Source organism: Chionomys nivalis, chromosome 1, assembly GCF_950005125.1.
Source record: "Chionomys nivalis chromosome 1, mChiNiv1.1, whole genome shotgun sequence".
Lineage (NCBI taxonomy): Eukaryota > Metazoa > Chordata > Mammalia > Rodentia > Cricetidae > Chionomys > Chionomys nivalis.
This window is the reverse complement of record NC_080086.1, coordinates 132,682,375-132,700,178: the sequence shown is the minus strand read 5'-3', so window position 1 is coordinate 132,700,178 and position 17,804 is coordinate 132,682,375. Positions and strand designations below refer to the sequence as shown.

General features: G+C 48.0%; 1 protein-coding gene across 1 annotated transcript in view; it reads right to left on the bottom strand.

Moving 5' to 3' along the window:
* Positions 1–17,804, bottom strand: part of Galnt14 (polypeptide N-acetylgalactosaminyltransferase 14) — a 221,904-nt gene that overhangs the window by 52,214 nt on the left and 151,886 nt on the right. Inside the window, exon 3 of the mRNA XM_057771323.1 lies at positions 4,773–4,871. Coding sequence (XP_057627306.1) covers positions 4,773–4,871 — 99 coding nt within the window. The remainder of the gene's footprint in view (positions 1–4,772; positions 4,872–17,804) is intronic.

Below are 17,804 nucleotides of genomic sequence, written 5' to 3'. Positions count from 1 at the left end.
AATAAAAAATGTCCAGGGTTTAAAACAGAAGCGTGGGGGGGGGGGGCGGTGGAGAAAGGACTCGTCAGCAGTGCTAATTAGACCATTTCCTGCTAACACCTGGCTTGCTTGCGTTCCTATCGGCAGAGCAATTGAAGTGATGGTGGGGTCTCCATCATGGGAGCCTCTAGGCTGGGAGCACCTGGGATGGGTGGGCACTCAATGGGCAGGCACTCTGGGCACCCGAAGTGGCTGGAAAAGGAAAAAGTGATGCCTGGCCCAGGGCCCTTGGCCTGGTGGTCTTCCACCATTCTCCTTCCAGCTCCTCCATGCAATTCTGCCATCCTTATAAACCATGGCTGCTGTGCCCTCTGTCCACCTCACAGGTTCTACAGTCCAGGCTTCTCACTAGCTCCCCATCAGCAGAGTAAACCCTTCTGTTTCCCCAGGGCTCAGTTTGACTTACTCCACCCTAACTGCCCCTGCTTCGACTACCACATGCCTTTCTACATGTGACCACAGGATGGGTCACCGTGTTCATCTCATTGGCACGTATGGGCCACACTGTCCAAGGATCATTTCGGATCCGTCTCCTATGTGCAATTACACAGGCAGAACCTATGACTTCTCCCACTCCCTTGCTTTCTGTGATCTAATTATAGGGTCCATGGGAGGGCCCAAGACACGTCAGGATAGTGTGGGGAAGTAATCCCTACGATGTGCTTGCTGTGTGGTCCTGAGCTGGTCAGCTCCCAGCCTCCATTCCTTCTGTAATTACTTTTCCCTGTAAAAGCAGGTGATATTAATACTTGACCTACTTCACAGGCTTTTGTGCGCGTGAAACGGAACGTATTTGGAATTGCTTCGTGAACTCCACAGGACTGCATGCAGACAGGTCTTATCAAACGCTCCATAAATACCAGTTGAATGAAGACCTGGGGCCAGCTGACAGTTGAGTGTACTCATTCTGGAGTGAGACAGATTTGCATTCAAGCACACATCTGTGCAGCCTCCACTTGTCGGCAGGAAGGCTCCAGTTAGTACTAAGCCTCCGAGTACCATGGTTTCCCCGGCTTCATGAGCATCGCTTAGCACCATGCTTGGCACATGACAGTTGCTCTTGGAATGTGGGCACCGGTGATAAGACTATTGGAGCTACTAACAGCAACAGAAATGATTCTCAAAGTCTGAGCCCCGAGCCAGCAATATTGTCACAGCCTGGGGACTTGTCAGAAATGCAAATTCTCAGGCCACATTCCAGACTCACTGACTCAGAGTCTCTGAGGCTGGAGCCCAAGAAGGCATGTTCTAGCAAGCCCTCCAAGAGAATCTGGCATCTTCTCACACTGGAGAGCCACCATGTGAGAACATGGTTATCAGGACTGGAGACTCTGTCACATCACCGCCACTTTTCCTCTGTGTCAGCAGGAGATCCCAGTCTTTTGCCTACTGTGATTAATCTTGACGGGCCCATTGGAGGGATCAGGAAACACTCCCCAAATTAATAAAGCATATTCTGAGAGTGTTCATGAAGACCTTTCCAGAAAGACAGCCATGTGGGTCACCCAGAGGAAGAGGGAAGACTCAACCACATGTATGCAGTACCATACATTGGGCTGGGGATCCTACCGCACAAAAACTGGAAGAAACCGCCAGTGTAGAGCTTGACTCTCCCTGAGTAGGTGCCCATTCTGTGGACATCAACTGCCAGTATCTTCAGTCTTTAAATGTGTTTGTCTCCAGGGAGCTTCAGGGACTTCAGTCTTAGACTGGGGCTGTGCCATTGGCCTCCTCTCCATTCTAGTATATTCATTCATTCATTTGTGTGTATGTGTGCACACATGCACACCATGACCCTTATTATGGAGGTCAGAAGACAATTTTTAGGAGCTAGTTCTATCCTTCCAACGGGAGCCCCGGGAGTTGAACTCCATTTCCAGATTTACAGCAAACGCCTTTACTGTCTGAGTCATCTTCCTATCCCATCACCCCAATTCTGAGGCTTCCATTTTTTTGGACTGGTTTTTCTGGTTCTCCAGCTGGCAGATGACTATGGTTAGACTATCAGGCTCTGATCTTGTAAATTAATCTAGCGAATGCCCTTTTATAACTATAGGTACCATTGAACTCTTGCCAGGGCATTAGTAGTAATTATAGTTTCTTGTTGGCAGGACGGAAAACTGGAGCAGAGAGGTTCAGCACTTTGCCCAGGGTCACACAGCTATTACAGGCAGACCTCGGCAAAAGTGGTTTCAGAGTCCAAATTCTTAACTATCTTTATCTGAAAATTGCCAGCCTAGGTCTAGGAAACTACCAATGAGGGGAAAGGGTTGGGATGTGAAGTCATGGACCACTGCATTTTCCTGGACCCCAGGGGAAATAAAGGCTTGGCAGTTGCTCCAAGATCAGAACGGACAGCATGAGTCTCACAACCCGTAAGGATTTGCCCTACCACTGGTTGTGTGAACTTTTTAGGGTTCACTTTCTCTTCCTTTAAGATAGTCCCCGATTCATCAAGGCTGCGATGCTCTTGTCTCTTATCATCTGGCCCACCAGGGTCCCACCAGGGTCCCACCAGGGTCCCACCAGGCTCCCACCAGGCTTCCACCAGGCTTGAGCCTGGCACTTGTGCTTTTCCAGCTTGTAGCTCTCAGCTGAGAAGCAAGAGCCTTCCCGGGATACCAATGGAGTCCTTAGAGAGAGCGCCCTTTTCCTCGTCCCCCCACAGGCTTACATTGGTTTGCAGATCAACAAACTATCTACCCTAATACTGGTAGTGACCTGTAACGTGTGTCTGTGTGTGTGTGTGTGTGTGTGTGTGAAGAACTGTTGTCTTGCTGAGAAATCACACACAACAGTGTGAACTGAACGGCCCATAGGGTGAGTACAAAAGCCAGGACGGGTTGGTGGCTGGGGGATACAGCCAGCCATCAGGTACATGGGGGCTGCAGGTGAAATCATTCTTTCCTTCCCAAGGGTGTGTCCTTTCCTGTAAGGGAAACAATGACTTCACACAGTAGACATCCAACATTTAGTGACAGGTGGACAGTAAGCTGTGGTGTGTCCCCTTGGGGTGAGCCTGCTGATGAGCTTGCTTTCCTCTACCCAGAATCCCCCACTGCCAAAGCACACAGGTGTGGAAGAATGGGGACGGTGTGATTTGTCCTTTGGAAATGATGAGAGGGAGGTTTGCTATGCTTCATACTCTTGCTGGCCCGTCCATGTTCAATCATTTCCCCCCTCTGTGTATCAGATGACCTTCCCACGTGCTGCCTAACAAACCATGTTCCTCTGGGATATGAAGTGTCGTAGTTAGGGTTTCTAGTACTGTGATAAAACACCACAACCAAAAACAACGTGGGAGGAAAAGTTTTACTCTGACATAACCCTCAGGACACAGTCTATCACTGAGGGGAAGTCGGGGTAGGCACCTGGAGTCAGGAACTGATACAGAGGTCATGGAGGGGAGCTGCTTACTGGCTTGCTTCTTGGGGCTTGCTCAGCCTGCTTTCTTACAGCACTCAGGACGATCTGCCCAGGAATGGCATTGCCCACAGTCATCTGGGCCTTCCCATATCAATTATTAATTTAAAAAATGTCCGCACAGACTTGACCATGGGCAATCTGACAGAAGTGTTTTTCTCAGCTGAAGCTTCTCTTTTCAAATAATTCTCGCTTGAGTTAAGTTGACAAAAGCAAGCAAACATGAACTTTCCATGGGTACTTTACTGGGGAGGCTGGGCTTTGTGCTGGAAGCTGTGGCTGTACCCTTAAAGCCCCAACACTACACCAGCAGTGATGAGCCCTCCCTTGTGGCTTCCCGGTACAGGCAGGTGAGAGGACGTGGGCCAGTATCTGGGCTATGCGACCTTGATGTGGGACTTCTAAGTCTCGCTTCTTTCTGTTGACTTACTCTGTTGACCGATTTACCACCCCAGCTGAGGGCAGAAGCCCACATCGTCCTTACTATCTGATCTTATTAGGACAGGGAAGCTACTGTTGGGGATCAGAGGAAGGGAGAATGAGGCAGCTGACCTGGATAAGACAGGTGGAGTCAGGGAGAAGAAAGGAGGGCCATTCCAGAGAATGGTGGCTCAAGCCTGCCAGAGTCTCCTAAGAACCCAGAGGCACAATTCCCAGTCATGTCCCTGCTCTATGTTCTAGGGCCAGTTTGCTTGTGGTTGGCACTGAGACTTGAGCATATGGAAAGCTAGGCAGGCCACTGGTCATCTCTGTCACAACAAGCCTCTCAGAGCAGGAGCATCACTGAGACAAAGTGTCAAGGTTTCAGGAAGGCTCAGGGGAAGCAGGACCAGAGTTGAATGCAGATACCCAGGGAGCAAACATTAAGGATTGCCCACAGCTCTTCCCACACATCACACCCTTGTCTCAGCTTTGGAAAAGTGCGGCACATGATGAGCAGCCCAGGGCACATCCAGGTCCTGATCTTAGCTGAGGCTGGGGATGAAATGAGCAAGCTGAGCATCCTTCATCAGTTGTGACTACACCAGTCCACGTTCTTCAGATAGCCTAACAGATGGGCAAGGGGTTTGTTATCCATTCCTTTGATTTATATCTGAATGCCTGCAAGTTACCAGGCACTATTGGCATTTGTCTTTCTCTTTAAAAATGGGATGATGACCTCTCTCATCAGCACATGAGGGGAGGCTGAGTGGAAGCACATGATGCATAAGCCAGTGCCTGGTACGTGCCTGCAGAATGCCCAGGGAGCAGACATGAGCCTGACCAAGGATCAGGCTGTGTGACAGCCCCCGGGCAGGGAGACGTCTTACCTGCAGATGGTCCTGAGCAGAGTGGAGCGTGCCTCGTTGTGGAAGGTGATGATGATGCTGGTGGGAGGAAGGTCCGTGCAGTACACCAGCAGCGAACATCTGCAAACAAAAGCAGATGATAACTCTGAGAGCAAAACCGAAGAGCCTGGGACCATGAACATCATCTAAGAATGACCAAAACTTAAGTGTCCACCGCCTGCTGGGGAACCTGGGCTTGGAGCAAGTATTGTCATTTACCCATTCCTCAGTTCAAGTACAGTGTTTCCTAACAGATTCAGGAGCAAAACTCCAAGTCTTGGGCTCTGCCCCAAATCTGGGCCCTTCTAGCCTTCCTACCCAAGCCTCTGGCCACAGAGCAGATGAAGCCAACAGAAGCCTTATCATATTGACTTCTGAACTGGCAGCTTCAGAGGTGGGTTCTATCTAACTGCTGGCCCCCTGCCCCTGCCCCCTGCCACCCCCAATCTGATATATTTAAAGAGACAGCCCCAAAGCCTCAGAATAAGCAACAGTCTGATCCTGAGAAGACATTTCCTTCCATGTGTCCAGGATTATTTTGTATGACCATTACATCTGGGGTAATTTCAATTTAATGCCTTGCCTCAAGTGAAAATTGCAGCCTGCTGTCTGAGAATTGCTTTAATAATGGAAATAGACCCTCCAAAGTGCGGCCAGTTCCAGTGGAGGCTGTCATCTGGGTGTATCCTCCTGTTTCTCTTGATTAGAGGGATGGCTCAATAATGGGTGGGGTTATAGGTCATTGAAAAAAGAAGTAAGAACATAACGTGGGCGGGGGTCAGATACCTGTTCTGATTTTTTTTGTTCCTTCCTGAGCTTTCAATTGGAAGCCCAGAGACCCACAGAGAGGCTTGGAGGGGACTGGGTTCACTGGAGTTGTTCAAAAATAATTTGTACAAATATGCCTTTTCATTTTTTTCTAGAAATATGGTTCACATTTTAAACCAAATTTTCACACAAGCCTGGACCTGAAACACTCAAGATCTCCAGTCTTGGGCTGAAAGAGCTGATGTCCCCGCTGTGGTCACTGTTCCGTGGGACCAAACGCTTAAACACTGCATGCTCATGCGCAGGCGTGAGAGAAGTCAGTATCAGAAGAACCAAGAGTTAGGGAAGAAAGTACGGTGGAGAAATGACGGGGGAGGTAAGCCATGGCCTGCAGGCCTTCCTGTCCCCTGCCAGAGACTCGAGTCAGTTCCACCTCAGAGTTGGTTCTCCTCTTCCTCACCACTCCTCCTCAGTAGACTGCAACTCTGTGTGGAGCAAATGAAGTCCCGAGTGAATGTGTATTGTTGACAAGCACACAGACATGGCAAGGACCCCACAGCCTCAGACCCGTGGCAAACGGCAAAGCCTTTCTCAGGTGAGGCTCGGGGAAATGGCGAAGCCTTTGTCTGGTCCAAGGACAGATATTGTGAATGACTGTTCCTTTGCTAAAACCAGTGTGTGCAGAAATGATCAACAGCAGTTTCCTCTTCCCGGCTGACTACACCCTGAAACTGTTCCTCTACAGAGACTCCTCCCTTAGTTGAAGTTGCCTCCTGGTTCAGCGATAGACAATAAACTTGCCTCTTCAGTTGAGATGAATGACACAGATGTGTGGACTGTCCGGGATGCTGCTGGTGGCACATCTCCATCAGAGCCATGGCCCACCTGATGTCAGTTTTCTATATGCTGTCTTCCATTTCTTGATATCCTCTGGTGTCCCAGGTGGGTCAGTTTCCAAGCCATGCAGGTTGCAATACAGCTCCTTCCTTTGCAGTCTTCCTTCATCCCACAGGGCTCTGCCAGACCCTTCTCTGGCCCCTGATGTATAAAGCCCAGCTTCATAATCACAGCCTCACAAGCTCTTGAGCTCTCTGCTATTGCTCATGTCACATGGAGCAATGGCCTCCCTTTTGCTATCACGTGAGGAGTTCCTAGTCATCCCTCCAGACTCAGCTGGGAAACTATTCCATAGTCTCCAATAGGCAAATACCCTGTTGTTTATACTCTCATAGTCTGGACATTCAGAAGATGTCTCCTCCAGCACTTCTCATGATGAGACTGTATCCCCAACTTTACCAACTTCACCCAGGGAAGAACCATAGCTCCTTCCATGTTGGCATCCCCACAAGGGGACGTATGTATACTAGATTCCCTTTCATAGAGAAGGAGGAAAGTCAGGACATGCATGCCCAAGTCAGCAGAAGACTCGCTCGTTTACGGTTCTCAGATGTGTGGCATCCCACCCACACGTCTTCTAGGGAGTTCCACCCACAAACTTTTATGTTCTTAAGGAGTCCCCTCCTTCCCTGAATCCTGATATAGCCAGCAGGATATGGTAGATGTGCCACTGTGTGACTTCCTTGAAAGCTCGGTAGCCTCTTCCTTGGCCACATGGAGGTGAGCCAGCCGTCATGCTATGAAGACACTCAGACATGCCTGTAGAGAGACATCCTCATAGTGGCTGAGGCCCCCTGCCCTCTCCACTACCAGCTAGCCAGCCATAGGAATAGACTACATCAGAAGTGGGTGCACTCACTCCAGCCAGGGCTTCTATGACAATAGCTACAACAGACTACTGACTGAAGCCTAATGAGGGATGCTAAGCTAGCACCGCCCAGCCAAGATGCTCCCAATTCCTGACCCACAGATACAGTGAAGACATGCCTTTTGATGTTTTTTTTTTTTTTTTTTTTTTTTTTTTGGTTTTTCGAGACAGGGTTTCTCTGTGGTTTTGGAGCCTGTCCTGGAACTAGCTCTTGTAGACCAGGCTAGTCTCGAACTCACAGAGATCCGCCTGCCTCTGCCTCCCAAGTGCTGGGATTAAAGGCGTGCGCCACCACTGCCCGGCTCCTTTTGATGTTTTAAGCCACTCAGTTTAATCGGAGATGATTTGTTGGGCATTAGGAACTATTATAATAGGGAAAGGGAGACACTAGGAAACAGCCTCTCCTGAGAAGCTGGACTGTCTGTCTTTGGAGAGAGCCCCAACTCTCATTAGGAGCAATGGTGAAGGGGTGGGGAATGGTGGTATTGGGGTCCTGGCTTGGTAGATTATAGGACCCATAAGGACATGGAGGATCTTGGAGAGAGACCCAGGCAGTAGGGTGGGCAGAAATAAATGCTCCAGGAAGAATGAGCCTGAGACCAGGGAGTAGGCTGGACAAATTATCTATGCAAAGGGAAGTAAGGTGAGAGATCTTAGTGTAGCCTCCTGCTCTCCCTCAGAAACAGGGAGAGAAAGGTAACTCTGGATGCCACCACTGCCAGGACATCTAGCTGTTGTGGCTCTGCCATGGGGGAAGGTGCTTGGCGATCCTCTGCAGTCAGGCCTCAGCTTTCATGATTTATTTGGGGGAAGTTGAGGGAGAATGGCGGTCTTTGGAGTTGCTAATTGATTGCAGAGCTTCTAGGCACAGGCACTACTTTGCTCGCCTCGAAGATGCCTGCTGGGAAGAGAGGCAGATCAATGCACAGGGACCAGAAGGCTGTGCACACAGGCAGAAGCCTGAAGTGTCAAGAAGGCTCTGTTGAAAATGTCGGATCCCATAGGGTAAGGTGAGGATGGATAGAAAATGGGGTAGAGCAGCCCACAGACTCATGGTCTGGGACTCTGGATACCACCTGCCAGCATGAGATCTTGAGCAAATCGGCCACTTTTACAGGCTGCTACCTGCTCCTCTGTGGAGCAGGGTTAGTCCAAACTCTCCCCAAGGATCTGGGCACAGACACAGAGGCTGTGGGCGTAGCCTATCTTAAGTACGTCCAAGCCATTTGAACCAAATGCCGTAAGCACTCTTTGCCCCTGAGGCCCAGTTATGCCGCAGGGTTACTTACTTGTGACTATGAGGCTTTATGTTTTTCACCCACACAATGGAGATGGTGACCCTTAACTTGTAAATTTCCTCCTTGATCATTATGACAGGTCGCAAAGGGTGCTAGGCAAAGTCACATGGTTACTATTTTTTCTTTTTCTTTATTAAAATTGTTTTTATTGAGCTATATATTTTTCTATGCTCCCCTCTCTTTCTCTCCCCTCCCCTTTTACCCTCTCCCATGGTCCTCATGCTCCCAACTTGTCTTTTTCTACTTCTCACGTAGATTAGATTCATGTATGTCTCTCTTAGTGTCCTCATTGTTGTCATGGTTCTCTGGGATTGTGATTTGTAGGCTGGTTTTCTTTGCTTTACGTTTAAAAACTAATAACTGAGTACATATAATTGTTTGGGTTACCTCACTCAATATGATGTTTTCTAGATCCATCCATTTGCCTGAAAATTTCAAGATGTCATTATTTTTTTCTGTTGTGTAGTATTCCATTGTGTAAATGTACCACATTTTCCTTATCACTCTTTGGTTGAATTACATTTAGGTTGTTTCTAGGTTCTGCCTATGACAAATAATGCTGCTATGAACATAGTTGAGCACATGTCCTTGTGGCACGATTGAGCATCCCTTGGATATATACCCAAAATGGTATTGCAAGATCTTGAGGAAGGTTGTTTCCTAATTTTCTGAGAAATCGCCTTAGTGATATCCAAAGTGGCTGTATCAGTTTGCATTCCCACCAGCAATGAAGGAGTGTTCCCTTTACCCCACATCCTCTCCAGCTTAAGTTGTCATCAGTGTTTTTGATCTTGGCCATTCTTACAGGTATAAGACGGAATCTGAGGGTTGTTTTGATTTGCATTTCTCTGATGGCTAAGAATGTTGAGCATTTTCTTAAGTATCTTCCAGCCATTTTAGATTTCTCTGTTGAGAGCTCTCTGTTTAGGTCTGTACCCCATTTTTTTTACTGGATTATTTGTACTTTTGATGACCAATTTCTTGAGTTCTTTGTATATTTTGGAGATCAGCCCTCTGTCTGATGTGGGATTGATGAAGATCTTTTCCCATTCTGTAAATTGCCATTTTGTCTTGTTGACCATGTTCTTTACTTTACAGAAGCTTCTCAGTTTCAGGAGGTCCCATTTATTAATTGTTTCTCTCGGTGTCTTTGCTACTGGGTTATATTTAGGAAGTGGTCTCCTGTGCCAATGTGTTAAAGTGTACTTCCCACTTTCACTTCTGTGAGGTTCAGTGTGGCTGGCTTTAGACTGAGGTCTTTGGCCACCACAATGGTTACTATTTCTAACATCAGGTGACTCCCGCTGTGCCCAACTGGATCTTTCTTATGTTGGAAAGGTGTCTTTGGTGGGCATCTCCATCAGTACTGACAGTTGATGGAGGAAGGTCATTGGCTAATAAAGAAACTGCCTTGGCCCATCTGATAGGGCAGAATTTAGATAGGCGAAGCATTTGACAAGTGCCAAGGAAATGGGGGCAGAAAATAGGTGAACCAGCCTCTAAGGGAAGCGTAGTGTGTATTGGCTAGAGATGCGAGTTCACAGGGTAGAAAAGGAAGGGAGGTTGGAGAGTGCAAACAGAACCAGCAAAGCAACAAGCAGTGGCTGGAACCTAGGTGGTATTATCCTGGGCTTGGAAGCTCCTGTGTCCAAAGGGGTAGGACACAGGCTTGACCTGGAGTCAAACCAGGAAGCCAAAACACTGCTGCCACTCAGACTGCCACAGAGGAGTGAGGGTAAGATGGTGTTTCACCCCCTCGGACTCATATCCCTCCCCAAGCTTTTCTGCCTCTGCTGTGGTTCAAAGGGTTCACCCTTCACCTGTTTGATATTCATAGCAGCCTCGGCAGAAAGGTAAACTGAGGCTCAGAACTCCCTCCTGAAAGGACATACCTGGTTCATGCATGGAATGCGGGAACCGGGTTCGTGACCCTTAGCTGGCACTGGTCCCTAGTGTCCCACACACTCCCTAGCGTAGGGCAAGCACTATAGGGCATACAGTCATCAGCGAGTCCCACACAGAAGTCACCTGCTGTCCAAGGCCTGGTCCACAGCCTACTTGGTGACAGGCAGTAGGAAGTGATAATATGAACTTGAGGCTGACACAAATCCTTAAAGCTGCATTCCTAGGAGAGTCAGCCCAGACAGTAAGTGGTCTCTCTGTGGGAGGGACCTAAAAGATGAATCAAACACTGAGGTCTCTGGGGCCATGAGCGAAGTGAAGAAGGCAGCTGATACTGATGTCTGGCACCAGCAGATGGACGAGAAAGCATGTTGATAATTTATTAAAGATTCAGGGGGTTTATTGGAGAGAGGAGCCAGCAAGTAGGAAAGATGGGGTAAGGGTGGGAGCGCTTAGCTCATCCTCTGTATCAGGAGGACAAGGCATTAGCTGTACGGGGGGAAATGGATGTGTGTGTGTGTGTGTGTGTGCTTGTGTTTGTGTGCACACACATGTGCATTCTGTTTGAGGCGGGAGAATCCCACCACAGCAACACCTGAATTGCACATTCCTCCAGGATGATTTTAGACAGTTTTTACCCTCTTCTTTTTTGAAAAACTCATTGGAGATCCATGATTTTTGGTAAGGCTTAATGTGCCTCCTGGATTCCCAGCCTTGGGAAGGGCCAGTGTCACTGGCTGAAGGTGCTTCCAGGGAGCAGTTCTGAGGCCAACCCTGGGCATAGGTGGAGCCTTACCCCACTCTTCCCTCACCCAGCTGTGAATTGTTATATCCTTGCCCCCTCCCCACACCCAGATGAACATGACAACCTCAGTGCATTAGAAACATGCCTGCCAGTTACCACGGTGATGATGCACACAGAGGCACACAGCACCCTCCTTTTTTATCCCACATATTTGTAAAATACTACAGCTGCCAACGAGGGAGAACACAATGATGGTCATGGTCACCCCTGTTTTGTTAATGGGTTAGGAGCCCTTCGTGGTTGGTCCCTGCGGTCCTGGAGCACATGGTCTTCCTCTCACTACATGCTGGGGAAAAAATACTTGATCGTAAATTAGAAACCATTTGGGATTTTATGCTGGAGGATAAAAACCAGAGGGGGTGACAGAGAGGCAGGCCAGCTAACTTCAAAACTTAGTGAAAACATTATTATTATTACTATGAGGTTGGCATACAGGAGGCTGGCATAGAGGAGAGCCGCTCAATGGCTGTGAGCCTGGCAGAGGGCTCTGGCACCCTGGAAGGGAGAGATGGAGGGCAGTTACTGAGTGGGCAGCATGGCCAGATCTAGGTGAAGGGTGCCATACAAATGTGCAACATGACACAGCAAGAATCAGACGGCCTGGCATGGAAGATTCTCAGGATAAGCAGTTGATTGGGATTCAGCAACAATGTCCCTTCTCTGACCCTTAGTCTTCTGGTTAGTGGCGGTAACAACACCCACCACATAGTGTAGTTAAATGACCACTGGTGGAACCCTTACTTCCAGTCACTGTATGGAGTGCCTTGGGGGCGTAATATTCATAATAGCTTAGAAAGTGGCTATTGTTTTCCAGATTTACTAATCTTCTGGTTTGAACATGGAATACCCTTACTCTGGTTTCTGTTTTAAATGCTGGGTTGGCCCAGTGTGGAATGGTGCTATGTCGGGAGGTAGGGGACCTAGTTGGAGGAAGTAGGTCACTGGGGATAGGGGGAGTCTTTAAAGGTTGGAACAGGGCTCCAATCTGTTCTTCCATTTCGTCTTCCTGTCTACCATGATAAATATGCTCCACTGGGCTCCCCCCAACCAAGGTGGACTCAGGAGTAATAAGGAGGCAGCCAGAGAGAGGCTGCATCAGTGAAGCACATGAAGGGGGCTACAGCCAGATGTGTAGGGCTTATCCCGTGCTATAACACTCTCATGCCAGACCAGCTGAGTTGTTACTCATGAATGCTCTGTGCCTCTTCACACTGTGGGCACGTATGTGCCCCACACTCAAACTACACTCAGAAAAAGGAGTTTCTATGGGTTCTAGAAACCAGAGATCTGCCTAGGAGATTGGGCTGCAGGGCAGGCATAGGGAGATGCTTTCTGGGAGGGCACCCCAAGGGAGATGCTGCCCACTAGGAATCTCACCCAGTAGGAATGATGTGTCCCTTGCAAGGCTGCGTCAAATGCTTCCCAGGCATCTGATCCTAAGCAGACCCCACACTCCCAGCTGCTCTCTAGAAGGTCAGTCCCCTTGTGAGAAAACAATTTCTCTCCATAGGTTCTATTGGTCTAACTTAGCAGCCAGGGAGATAAAGGGACACACAGGCCTATGACTCACAATAGGGATGGGACTGTGTGTGCCCAGGGGAGTCCCCTGTGCAAGCAGGTAGGGTGGGGTGGGATAGGGAACACCCTTCCTGCTCCTCCTCCAGCTGCCATTCTTGTTGCCGTTTACCCCAACACAGGAGAAGCCTCAGAGACACTGTCACTTCCTCATCACCAGCGCATAACTATGGACATGAGGCAGGCGGGGGAAGGGAGCCAGCCAGCCCTGGGGCCAGAGACCTTTCTGGTGCTCTCAGGCAGGGTGCAGCGAGTTTGCTACTGGCTTTTGGAATCAGATCTTGTTTTTCAAGCAGAAAACATCTAATCCACTCTGAGCTCTGTTCTGTGGAAGGACACCTGATCTCAAGGGGAAAAGAAGGAGATGAACATAAAATACAAAATGCCAACTCTGGCTGACCCCCAAGTTTGCACCTGATTCTTTAGAAGCGCAAGACGCAGATGGCATAGGAAAGTCTGACGCGTGTAAAATCAGCAATTCCTTTTAATCTCATTTCATGGGTGACACGGATACACTGTAAGGCATGAAATTTTTATTTCATGTCAATTTCACTGGGATTTCACGTGCAGATTAATTTGTTCATCCACGTAAACACGTGCCGCTCCCACTTCTCGCCTCAACAGCTACCCTCTCGTAGTTTAGAGACATCCCTTCTCTCATAAAGACACTTGCAGTGACGTAAGAGTTATTCGACTCTCATGAAGCTAAATTTTAATTGCTTAATATGTTATTGAATCTCGGGATAGACAGAAGGGGGAAAGTAGGCCAAAGCAGGCAGGTGACCTGCTAAGGACTTGGCTGGTCACATGATTCACATCTTTAAAGATGGCCCCCAATCCAACCTCTTTGCATAACCCTTTCCTTTGTATAACTTAGGGACTCCCTGCTGAGGAGCAGAGTATATATAAGGAAAAGGTCTCTGGTCCCTAGTCTGTCTGTCTCCCTTCATCCATCTTCCTCAAGCATGGAGCATTGTAAGTTGTGTAGCGGTGATGAGAAAGGAGAAGAGGAGTCAGTGCGTCTCTGAGGTGCCTCCTGGGTTGAAACAGATGACAAAGTGAATGGCAGGTAGAATGGCAGGTGGAATGGCAGGTGGAGTGGCAGGTGGAATGGCAGGTGGAGTGGCAGGTGGAACGGCAGGTGGAGTGGCAAGTGGAACGGCAGGTGGAGTGGCAGGTGGAATGGCAGGTGAAATAGCAGGTGGAGGTAGAGCACAAGTGTGTTCCCCAACACTGTTCCTCATCTGCTTGCACACTCAGGCACACACAACTCTCTCCTAAGAAGTTAGTCCTACCTCATTGGGAGCCACATGGTTGTGTTGCTTTTACTTCTCTGGCTGTGGTGTTAGGGAGAAGGAGAAAGTGGAGATAAATTATTTCTCACCCTTTCATGACTAAGGCACAAGAGCCTGGCTTACACACTTGGGGAAATATGCTGCCATGTTGTAGAGCTCCACACACAACTGTCATTAACCAAATCTCACTAAAAGCCAAGTGAGGGAAACTGGAGGATGAGTCTCCTCCAGTCAGCCTCTGGGATGGCCACCGTGCTGGGTGACTGACTCTTGGGTGGCAGCAGGGGAGGCTCTCTGAAGTAGAGGGCTCACTTATGCCATGCCAGAATTTCTGACTCATAGAAACTATGAGAAGGCAAAAGTCATTTTAAGCTACAACCCAATGGTTCTCAACTTTCCTACTGCTTCTACCCTTAAATAAAGTTCCTCAATGCTGTGATGATCCCCAAACATAAAATTACTTTTTTTTGTTACTTCCTAAGTGTGATTTTACTACTGTTATGAATTGTAATGTAAATATCTGATACACAAAACCCTGTGGGGGCTGCAACCCACAGGCGGAGAAACACTGTCATCACCTTTTGGTGAGATTGTTATACAAAAATAGATTAATACCGGCACCCTTGGCTACATTAGGAGAAGGAGAAGAAGGAAGAAGAGGAGTGGAAGGAGCAAGGAGAGGGGGAAGTGGAGGAGAAGGACCATCATCATCATCAAGCTTACCCAGATAAAACATAAATTTCCTTGGGTACTTGGAGGAAGAGTCATGGAATCGCAACTTGTTCTGTCTCTCTTCAACACACTGTGGCCCGAGAGTCCCCCTGGAACCCTTTGTCCCTGCTCTGCTGGGCTCCATTCACAAGATAATACTAAGTAAGTAATATCTTGAGGATTCTACATACAGAGACAAACTAGTATTTGGAGGATCTTTTTTCTTTTTTTTCCCCCTCTCTCCCTCTCTCCTCCCTTCCCCCCCCCCTTTATTTCCTACTTTGGGCATCATTTCAGTAAATGTCTGAGGATGGCCCCAATTCAAGATGTTCCTCCCATAGTCTTCCATAGTTCTGAAATCTGATGGCCAGGGGCCACCTGGAATGAATGTTTTCTTACTTCTTCCCCGGACCACCTACAATGATGGAAGTGAATTTGTTTCATACAATGGATGCCCCAGGGCACTGAGGCTAAATTCTCTTGCAGAATTATAAGTTTTTGTTTTTTTGTTATTTTTAAATGTTGTCCTCAATGTTACCACAGATGTTCCTCCTTTTGAGTCCACAAGGCCATGCTGCCGGGTACCTGGTCTCAGGGCAGTTCTAGTTAGGCCCACAAGTGTTCCTTTGCCTCTAAGTCTCTGCCAGTCCAGTTATGGGTGTGCATTTCATGTTATTTGGAGAACATCAGCACCTCCTAAACGTATTAGCTCTCTACTTCCTGCAGCATGAGATCTCTCAGAAAATCTATGTCTTGACACTTCTAGGCCACTTCCACGGTCTGATTAATTGCAGGCTGAAGATGAGAACGACGATTTCAGAAATCAGTTCTGAACACCCTGCCTCCTGGTGAGGTAAGAGAGTCCCATGGGGTCTGTCATGACAAACTAGGAAGATAAGTAGGCAGTGGGCAGGAGGGTATGAGACCATAGTGCTCTGACTTGCTTAAATGCTCCATATCTGTTTTTGACTTAGAGTCACCAGCAACAGCTGGAAGACCTTCCTTTGACCCATCCCTCTGCCAAAAATCTGATGTAACATCCAGCTAGAAGGGGCTAGGAAGATCATCTGTTTAACTGGCCCCGTCATTGTGAGCTGCTGGACGGTATTTCTGAGAAACGTCTACATGGTTGGTGAGTAAAATAGTCAAGGGCCAAAAGAATTTTGCAGATGATATTAGATAAAGATTAGATTAGCTTTATAAAATATTACTCTTCGTGTCTCATGGGTGAATATGGACCTTTTAGAGGTTCTGAGACTTTCGGGGGTTCTCTATTACCTAAACTTCCCCCTCAAAACCTAGCACATCTGCTCCCTTGCCCTTTCCCCACTTCCACAGTACATACAAGTTCCTATATACTGGAAACTCAAATACAGCTATTGATTTCCTACAGCATATCACATATTATACCAAACAGAATTGTATGTGGTGTCAATCAGTTTAGAAATCGTTGCCTCCAGCTGTTCCTTGCTTTTTTTTTTTCAAATGAAGAAACTGAGGACCAGAACAGCGGACTGCCCTACCCAAGGTGACTGCGGTGAGGCAGAGATGAGCTTTTTGGTTTTTAGTGACTGAACTTCTTCGGTTTTCTTAAAGCCCTCAGGCTGAGGAACCTATCAGACACTACAGACAGTCCCCATCTGCACAGTGTCACCCCATCCACTCAATGTCATCAGTTACCACAGTCTTCAAGGGCCCTTTTACCACCCTCTCCTCTGAGATACCCCTGGCAAAGTTCCCATTATGTCTTCGTATGGCTGACTCAGTGATAGCTTCACAGCCACCATCTTATTTGTCATGCTATGAGGTATGTTTGGCCTTGGTGAGATGGCCCATGGCTGACTCCTTCTAGCCATATCCTCTTGACTTCCCTCCTCTTTCCCTCACCAGAAGCCCTGCTGCTCCACATACTTTTTCCTAGGCCTTGCTTTTCCGAATCTTCCTTCTTTCTGGGCCATCCGCTGCCTGCTTGCTCACTAGCACCCCAGCTAACTTAACTCACCAGTGAGCATCATCTCCTGGGTACCCCCATCAATAAGTTCACTCACTCTCAGTCTCTCACGTGTGACGATTCCCCAGCTCGTTATCAACCATGTGCCCCAGCCCAGGAAATGGCTTCTAACTCCAATTCCCTCTCCCTCATACCCACCCCTAATTAAGCCTAGCTTGGTAATTTGTCTTCCTTATCTTTCCATCTGGCTGTTTCTCTACATTCCCATCCAGGCTTTTCCAGCTCTCCTCTCAGCCCCCGGAGCTTCAGCCACTGGAGTGACCTGCCTGAAGTCACACCTTTGCTCCTTTCAGTGCTATCTAACTGTTCACAGAATACAGCCGAGACTCCTAACCACGGCTTACCATCCACCCTGGGATCTTCTGACTGCAGCTTGCCACACCCTCAGTCATCCACCTGCTCTTTGTCCGTCCTGGGTGGATAGGTACCATCCTTCTGTATATGTGAAATGATGTTTTCTTCTACGGCAGTGCTTCTCAACCTTCCTAATGCTGCAACCCTTTAATAGTGACTCCCAACCATAAAATTATTTTATTGCCACTTTGTAACTATAATTTTGCTAGTTATGAATCATAATGTAAATATCTGATAGACAAGATATCAGATATACAAGCCCTGTGAGGGTGAGGGTGGAGACCCACAGGTTGAAAACTACTGTTCTATGGGTGTTCTTCCCTGCTTCCTCTCCTTATCTTGCCTTTCTGGGACTCTACATCCACCTCATTGTTGTAATTTACTACCATGCCTTGTGAAGTTACTTTTCTGTCTCTTCTACTGATTATGGTGGCAGAGTAGGCAAAGATTGCAGTTCTCACTCTGCACCTAGTATGGCAAGTAAACACAGCAAGCAATGCAAGTCTGAAGAATGAGTGCGTGGACAAGTG